At 33.1% G+C, this 9,959-nt stretch overlaps 1 protein-coding gene across 1 annotated transcript in view; it reads right to left on the bottom strand.

Annotated features, from left to right (window-relative positions):
* The window catches only part of Smp_155050 (agrin, putative), a gene marked incomplete at both ends in the record, with an annotated part of 123,646 nt that overhangs the window by 68,418 nt on the left and 45,269 nt on the right, over positions 1-9,959 (bottom strand). Inside the window, one exon of the mRNA XM_018790577.1 lies at positions 3,464-3,742. Within this exon, the coding sequence (XP_018646205.1) occupies positions 3,464-3,742 (279 nt within the window). The remainder of the gene's footprint in view (positions 1-3,463; positions 3,743-9,959) is intronic.

The raw sequence follows: 9,959 nt of genomic DNA, 5'->3' as shown, positions 1-9,959 counted from the left end.
TCTAGCTTCAATTGACTCACGCTTTCAACTTCAGTTATATTTTAATAAATTTGTTTCTCTATTCAACAGTCTACCCATAATGTTATTTTATTTTATTTGATTAGAAAATGTAATATTGTACAATGTAGTTATTATTAGAGGCTGTACAAAGGTTAAACATATATATATATATATATCACATTTGTTATATACATGAACATGTTCAGTTACAATATGAAAGTGTTTATCTAAATCAAGGCCATGAAATAAACAGTAATCTTGGCATAATAATAGATATACAATTGAACTTAAAATTCAAACTCACTATAGACTAACAAATGAGTATATACCAGGAAACAAAGGCAAAAATGAAGAATAACTAAGAGAGAAAATATTCTAAGGAGGAATTTTCGAAGTTTTAAGGACATCATAGACAGATGAACTATGATGACTAAACTACAAATTTCCATTGTGCTAGAAAACTGGATAAACAGATATAAAGTCTTGAATACTAATACATAGATTCATAGTCATTGACTACATGGATTTTCATCATGACTCAATTTGACGAACTAATCGGTTTCTTCCTCCATATTCTACTTGATGTATCAGTAAATGTTATCCTGACATGAAAAATGTGTACCTGAAAAAAATGATAATCTTGCTTGATAATGTAATTTTCATGGTCGGTGATTTTAAGATGCTGAAAGACATCTGTAGAGTGATTTTCTTTGTCTTCAATATTCGCTTCTGAATTGTGTGGTATGAAAGACAGTACATAGATCTGTTGTGTACCTAACTATTCTGATAAATGTACAAATGCTTTTACATTTTTACAAGTGAATTGTACTGGCCATTGTTTCATGTCTATGATGAGATGATTACCCAATAAGCTTGTTTGGTAACTAAAACGCTGGCAAATCTTATAAATTTTCATGGAACGTTTTTACACCTCATTGACATATGATTATAGTTCAGGGATAAATTTTCAGATCGCAAAACTGATTGAATAGGGTTTGGATAGTACAAGAAGTATCATTTCCTTCGTTACTATAAGTGCTTCTTGATGACGAGTTCCAGCTAGCACAAATCTTAAGCTCATGTCTCTGTACCGATTACCTCCAAGCAGCTAATACCAAAGTCATAATGTATTTGATGTCAATTCACTTAGACTATTGATAATATTGGAACATGATTTACACTGAAGGACTAGACAAAAATGAATTCAGTTATCATCAGATGATCAAGCAATTGTAGAATGAATATTAATCTGTCAAATGAAAAATTGCCAGCCAACTGTTTTCAATTTAAGTTTGTTAGTTTTTTAAACACATTTAGAGTAAGTTATTTTCTCAAACGATCTGATCACATGTGAATTCGCTACATCGCAAAAAAATACCAGGTAAGTGAATAGAGATAGATATATGTGTGCACTTCTTATCCTGTCAGTTATTTTAGATAGGCTATTGATATCGATTATCGCTTGATTAAATCGAGTCGGCTCATATACCTTCTCTACCGCGAGTCATTTAATTTCGCTTCGTTCCTTTGATCGTCTATCTGGATCAGTGATTGTGCAAAATAAGCGTATTCGAAATACTTTCTCGTATTTGACTTATTTTAATTCCGTTATTCACTAACGCGATTAAGGTCGATATTTATATACGAGGACAGCCAGGATGTATATTTTGAGAACAATCATTCATACGATCTAATTGGAGTGAGATATAGGGTCATCAAAGAAGTGTTAAAATTTTTATTGCATTACATAATGTGAATGGAATAACTCATGAAATCCTATCATAACAGCAGTACATTTAGTATTATTGTAGCTGATAACGTTTGACTAGGCATCAAATGATCATCATGTACTCCTTGATTAATTCACTGTAATAAGATATTTTTATGCCAGAAAATGTGGTGAATAAGATTTACTGCTCAGCTGAATGTTTTTGTATAATGTTTCTATTTTTTAGTATAGTGATTACATTTCAAACCTTATGTTGTTTGTCTGAACGATATTATCAATGTGTACTTTGTAATGGAATGTACTGACGAAGTAATGTAATGTGGCCGAGTGGATAACGCGATGACGTTTGAAGTGAAAGGTACTGGGTTCGAGTCCCAGAGTGAATAACAACTCTGAGATGCAGGTACATCCAGGTGACGAGTCCCGAATAGGACGAGACGCGCGTCCTGGATTCCACTACTAGCCACTATCCATCTCTGCTTACCATGCTTGTGAATTTAGGATATATCGAGGCAATACGCACAGTATGCACATATGCCAATTAGAGACTGACTAGTTGCAGTCCTAAATCATCAATGGGAAGATTTAAACAAACAATACTAAGTGAATCTAAAGTAATGTAACATTACATAATGAATATCCTACTAGTTGTTTACTCTTTTAAGTTTTTGTATTTATTCTAAAGACATCTAGTTAAAGTTAGTTTGTGTAACACGATAAAAAAGTTATCCTTTGTTAACATTTACTACTTATTTACATAAGAGTATTTTGTTAAATTACTGATAGGTAAGTTTCAAGGTGCTATGCGAGTAGAGGAACGTGAAACTGAGACATTTACATTATTTCTTCTGTAGAATCAATAGTACCGTATATGTATATAGAAATAGATAACTGCATATTCTTCCGCTATATAATTATTTAATGGAATTACAACACTCCAGCCAGATTTAAACGTGTTCCTTTTACATATAGATGGTGACAGTGAACTGACCCGATATTATAGGTTTTCGCATTAAAAAATCTTCCATAATATCATTATACTTTTCTTGATATGTTTTATTCTATTTGACCTCTTCTTTAAGACTTATATATCTTGATTTTAACTATTCAAATAATTTATCGTTCGGCATTATGTAACATGTAACGAATATTACTTTTTTATAATGGAAATTGTACTATCAACAACATTCTACTGTGGGAGAGAACAAACCAGATTCCATCCAGCGGAGGAAGAAGTGAAGAAGAAGCGCTGGAAGTGGATAGGGCACACGTTGAGGGAATCACCCAACTGCGTCACAAGACAAGGCCTCACATGAAATCCTGAAGGCCAGAGGAAAAGAGGAATACCAAAGAACACATTACGCCGAGAAATGAAGACAGACATGAGAAGAATGGACAACAATTGCATGGAACTAGGAAGGAAGGTCCAGGACGGAGTGGGTTGAAGAACGCTGTTTGACGGTCTGCGCTCCATTAGGAGTAACAGGCATAAGTAAATAAGTAAGTAACTATGGAAGTTGTAAAGTTTGCCTTTAAATAATGAACTGATCTTAGCTAGAAAATCATTGAAAATCAGAAAGTTTTGGATAACTGTCACATCCTAGCATGAACTTAGCAGTACATATCAACGATACACCACAAATTCTCACCTATGACATTCAATTAACATATATAAAAATATTTATTTATTCATTCCTTAAGAATTTAAAAGAAAAAAACGAAAAATTTGCTTACCACAATTGCCTCGATAAAGTATACGTTTTAATGATTGAGTTTCACAGATTGCACGTTTTAAAAAACATTGATTTGTATAAGTTTCACCATCATCTGCACATACTGGATCAGGCCAATCATTTAAACAATTAATATGTTCACATATACAATTGGAATATAATGGTAAAATTTTTTTCATTATCATTTTTGATCGATAATAATGATCTAATGGATCATAACATTTTCCACCATAAAGACATAGATTACCATTTCCACATAATTCTGCTTTAGGTTTATATTCTTTATAATGGTAATGTCGATGAATGACAATGATGAAAAGAAAAATATGTAGAAGAAAAGTTAGCATCAAACTTAAAAGAAATTTATTTATTTGTTATTTAAACACATAAATATTGGTACAAAGAAGCACCAGGTATAAGTGCGCCACACAAATCTCGTTTGATTTAGGTGAGGGATGTGATACTGCCCGGGTGCCCAAACCGAAGCAAGTGGTTTTCTTAGGGGGCCATACACCGAGCCTTTGACCTGAAGGTCTAGTCCACAACGTAGTGGAGCATCGCAAGGAGATGCAGTCCCATGGTAGCCGGTGACCAACAATTGGTTCATACGCCATTTGTTTCCTCAGGATAATGGAGCACATGTGCACCATTGGTTTGGAATTCGGGGTGTCCAACTCTCCTAGGTGGACCCCACGTATCCACCAACCCGGTTAAAGTGTCAGACATTCACTTTTCGTCCTCTCAATTTCGTAAACAACATTATTGCCACGAGAAGGTAGTGATTAGGACTTCCCTGACAGAGGCTATATACGCGTGGCCATGTGAGAGCATTTGGAGAGGGAGAGCGTACTCTCCCCACTGTCTACCATACCAGGGCATTTGGGGGTCAATTCTAAAAGAGATCATTTTTATCCTAAAAATATGTATCAGTCTATCCAATTTTATACTACCAGCCAGATTTTATTAAGATGAAAGAAAACTGATATGAATCTGTTGTTTATTGATAAGAAAAGAAAAATACTGTTGCTAAATAACATCAAGTTTTCAATGTATTTAGTTTTGATACAAATCTTAAATAGTTGAAACCATGAGTTGAATAATGCCAGACTACCATAGAAAACCTGGAAGCACTGGACAACCATTTGATTTTAGTATGCAACTCCTCAGAAAAAGCATCTCCAGGATCTCGAGCGCTGAGAAGTCTTATACTAGGACGAAACGACCGTTTAGTACTACCAGGTTTCCCATGATGGTCTAGATTTAATCGACTCATGAATTCAACTATTAAAAATAATTGCTACAATATCCACAAAACCTTATTGTGACAAATCCTAGAATTAAGAAAAAATATGCCATATTAACTTTAAAGACTTGACGTAAAGAAGTAAAGAAAAAAAGAACAAAAACAGATGAGATGCATTTCATACTGAAACTAGATTAGTACAATATCTTAGTACATTTAATCTTTATATTAATTTGATTCAGATGGATTAATCCTTTTTTTTATTAATTAAAATTGAGTCAACTTCAACGTTGGATACATCTATTATGTATTGTATACTATCGATATATTAATTTAATAAGTGTGAAATATCAGAACAAACAAAAACATCGGCCGTAGCCAGCGCTCGCTTTCAACTCGGATACGAGAACATATCCCAGTTTGATTCTACAAAGGTGAAAGGAAAGCAGTTAGGAGTTCTATACTTGAACACCTAATCGACTGTAATCATTTTACGAATTCACAGTCTGATTTTGAGATTGTTTATATGATTCATTCAAATCTACCTAGATTTCTTCGTATCCAACTCCTAAAAATAGCCGAAGCTCTTACCATCCATGAGCTTAAACCAGAACTATGAGTACAAAAGAAGTACGTCTTATCATTATCGTTACCATGACCTTAATATTATTATTATTATTATCATTGTTTTATTATTATTACTGCATTCCCCCTTTACTTATGTCTTATATTGTCATTATTTTATTCATGAATACTCATCATATCACTTTTTTATTTTTGCACATCTATGACCTTTAATTATTATAACAAAAACATTCTATTCATTTTAATCATCTTATTATATTCACTAAATCTATTGTTATTACACGTATTACGTAATCTAGTATTACAATCTTTCTTTTCATATATATACGATTGTAGAGCTTGATAATAAATTCGTTGAAAAGAGATCCCTTCGCTGAGCTTCGTGTTTTTAATTTTAATGTTTAAATGGGAATTATACATTTGATTGTGTCTAAGTTCAAACATTGATTTACAATTCATTTAGTATTGTTTGTTTAAATCTTCCCATTGATGTTTCAGGACTGCAACTGGTCAGTCTCTAATTGGAATATGTGCATAATGTGTATATTGCCTCGATATAGCCTAAGTTCACAAGCATGGTAAGCAGAGATGGATAGCGGCTAGCAGTGGAATTCAGGACACGCGTTTCATCCTATTTGCGACCCGTCAGCTGGATGTACCTATATCTCAGAATTGATGTTCACTCTGGGACTCGAACCCAGTGTCTTTCGCTTTAAACGTCATCGCGTTATCCACTCGGGCACTGAGTCCTGACAGCCATTTGCTTGTGCAATGGGTTGAAGTTGAAATTCACATAGTAGTGTTTGTTTGAATCTTCCCATTGATGTTATGTTTATATATATATTGCTAATTCAACACTGGGTAACATCTGAAAAATTTAAACTTGCAACAAAAATACATTTCCATTACACATGCTAATTGTATTTGATAATATATATCAAACACTTCATGATAGGATTTTATATGGATTTTGGTTATTATATTTTACCTTTCGCAATAATTAACGATATGATATCAAAAGTTCTAGAAACGAGACAGCAAATTACAGGAAGTTTTAAAATATGATTTTAGGTACTCGTAAGTAGTATAAAATTAACTGATAAATATTAGGCATCACATGTCATTGTATTACCGCCTTCTATGAAATTTTTCTTAGCGGACCATGACTTCTAATCTCAGTCACAGAACATTAATTATATAATAAATTTTAAAACTTTACAAAATCTGCCACTTTGGATGAATGAGTCTCAACGAACTATATGCATTCTGTGCAGCAAATTTTATCCAGTTACGAATGAATAGTTAATTCAAATACTGGCGGCAATTACTAAACATCAAATCATTTTACAACTGAATGCTAATGATATTACATCAGTTCCACTTAAGTACATTTCCTAAATGAAGTGCATCTCGTAATGCTAAGTTGAATTGTTCACATAATCTATTCTTATCTACACAGAATTACTCTTACAGTTATCATGCAAAGTGACAAAAAATTCGTGATTTATGAAAAGAAAAAATCTAAAGTTTCATGGTTGAATTAAATTAATATAAAAAAATAATCCCGAAACTGATTTTATATTGAGTTTAGAAGGTAGATAAAACTAAGTTTTATTTGTGTGGTATTATGTAATCTTAGTATGTTCTGATTTATCTGTATGTGTGTGGGTGTGTGTTTGAGGAAAAACTTATGGACATTAATAGTTACTTTCTTTCTAAAAATAGTTGTAATTTCACGCTTATATTAAGCGCATGAGAAATATTCCGTACTATTGCTTTTGAAGTCAAGTTTGTAAAATTTGTTTTAACGTTAGGAAACTTGGTCTGTTGATAAAATGTCTCAATAAGCTTACTACTTCAATATGTGGCCTTTCATTTTACTGTTAATTAGATCGGATGATGTTGTCGGTGAGCTCAACACTGTTGTGGCCCGGTATCTGACTCCAATAATATCGTATGAATGACTGTTATTGAAATATACATATCGCCAATCCTCATATATAATTATCAACTTAACTCGCGTTAGTGAGTAACGGAATTAAATAAGTCAAATACGAAAATGGATTTTTAAATACGTATAGTCCATTCAACCATTGATCCAGAAAAACGACCACAGAAACGAAGCGAAGAAAGTGAAGTGAAGAGAGTAAAGCGAAGTGACGCGCGGTGGAGTAAGCATGTGAGCCAACTTGATTTAGTCAAGCGTCAATCGATATTTATAGTCACACAAAAATAATTTGCAGACATGTTGTGTATGGAATCAGAAGTATGCACATGCTCATATGAGAACAGTCAAGTTTGATAAGTGGATGATTAAGAAGGTCAAAATATGACTCAAGAAGAATGGATATTTCGGTTTGTCCGGAAACTAGAATAATTTATGTGTATTTAACATAATAACCGACACTACAAATATTCTGAATGAAGGCCAAACAAATTTCTTTCATGGCTTACTGTGAAGCATATCACTTATATTATTGTCTTTCTGATTTATCAGTTTAAGCATATAAATAAGCTCATTCATGGTTTATGATATTGTTAAATTGTTACATGACTAAATATACAGTAAAGCCACATTGATAAAATTCACTTTATACTTAAAAGTCAGTTTTTAACTAGCAATGTAAGAAAAAATATCGGAGGATTATCTAATAATAATGAAATGGTTGCATACAGTGGAAAACCCATCATGGAACGTTTGTTCAGTCAATTCAAAATGATAGATATACAGAAACTAGGCAATATAACATACATACTCCTACTATTAACCGACATGGCAGTCTGATAAACATTCTTTAATTACCACTATCTGTGATGAAGATAAATGAGAGATTGCAGATAGACATAAGTTAATCAATTTTCATAACTTACACAAAAAAGATAATTAAGTTTAGGTATTAGTGTGGAGTTGTGGAGATTGCTAGGATTTTGATTGAGATGATGCATCGATGAGTGCCTTTAATGGTGGTCTATGTAAATATCATAAGTTAACTGAAGTTAATAAGCAAATATACACTAAATTTTCCATCATTATCAACACATTCATCCTAGAGAAACTGGATAGTATTAAGATAAGACTAAAATGGCAAATAATATCTAAACCGGAATTTACTACATCTGCTTAAAATCTGTATAGAAAGTTTGTATAAGTTTATTAAGTTATATTCTTCCACTGGCATTTATTTATACACCAGATGAAATGGTAGCAAAATTACTTGGTGAATGAACTTGAAAATTCCTTGCAATATTTTGAACTACTTATAAGTAGTTTGCTTAGTGAAAAACTAATTATAACCATAAATTCACTAAGTATTGTTATCCACTTAATCGCTGAGTGGACAACTCGATTGCGTTTGAAGCGAATGGTAATGGGTCCTGATAGCTACTTGCTTATACGATGGGGTAAAGTTTAAATTCATTTGGTATTGTTTGTTTGAATCTTCCCATTGATGTTTAGGACTGTAATTGATCAGTCTCTTATTGACATATGTGCATACTTCGCGTTTTGCCTCGATATTACTTTCAGTCACAAGCTTTATAAGCAAAGATTCAAGTTCCGTAGTGATTGTCAACTCTGAGATGCAGGTACATACATCTGATGAGCTCGAAATAGGACGAAACGTGCGTTGTGGATTCCACTTCTAGCCACTATCCTCCTTTTTTATTTATAACTTTGTTTCAGAATTTTAGAAAAATGTAGTCTCACAGTTGCAAGAGTAAAATTTAGTTGTCAAAATGAGATTCATTCATATGGAACGATTTAAATAATACCTAGCCATCTCTCTGGTAAAATCATAACAGACGACTTAAGTAACTTAATATTTATAAATATATCAAAATTACAAAATGTAATTAATAAACTCTACTGATATAAATTCATTCAGTATTGTTTGTTTAAATCTTCCCATTGATGATTTAGGACTGCAACTAGTCAGTCTCTAATTGGCATATGTGCATACTGTGCGTATTGCCTCGATATATCCTAAATTCACAAGCATGGTAAGCAGAGATGGATAGTGGCTAGTAATGGAATCCAGGACGCGCGTTTCTTCCTATTTGGGACTCATCAGCTGGATGTACCTGCTTCGCACATCTGATATTCTCTCAGGGACTCAAACTGTAACTCCGCTCTGATGGCTCGTAGGTTAACTCACTGAAGCCTCTAGATGCCGCATGAAAGAGCCGGAACATTCCATCCAATCACCTCTAGGGGAATATTCTAGAATGTCCACGTGTAGCTTCCCTATTGGATGGATGAGAGGGACCCCCTATGTGCTTATTGGATGTCCGAAATGATGATTTTTTTTTCAGCCAAAAACTATAAATACATGAGATTTTTGTACTATATTTGACACTGTTTGGGGTAATAAAATTCCTTCTTACTAGTTTTCTGTCTTCGCTCTTGCGAGTTCAATCGTTCAAGTGCTCTAGTAGTACGCGGCATACAAAGAATCAAAGCTCTAGATATAACACACTCATTTTTAGAACTACACATGTAAGCGAACAATTGTTTTCAATTAGATCATCATCAGGCTTTACTCTAATATACATGAATATTTATTCGAAAATGTTAGACCAATCAAGGCTATTTGAGTCAATAATCACAATGAAATAGAATACGTCACCAAGCATAATAGTTAAAAGTTCAAGTTGATAGTGGGAAGACAGG

The sequence above is a fragment of the Schistosoma mansoni genome, assembly GCF_000237925.1.
Source record: "Schistosoma mansoni, WGS project CABG00000000 data, supercontig 0062, strain Puerto Rico, whole genome shotgun sequence".
Classification (NCBI taxonomy): domain Eukaryota; kingdom Metazoa; phylum Platyhelminthes; class Trematoda; order Strigeidida; family Schistosomatidae; genus Schistosoma; species Schistosoma mansoni.
This window is presented reverse-complemented; position numbering and strand designations above follow the sequence as displayed.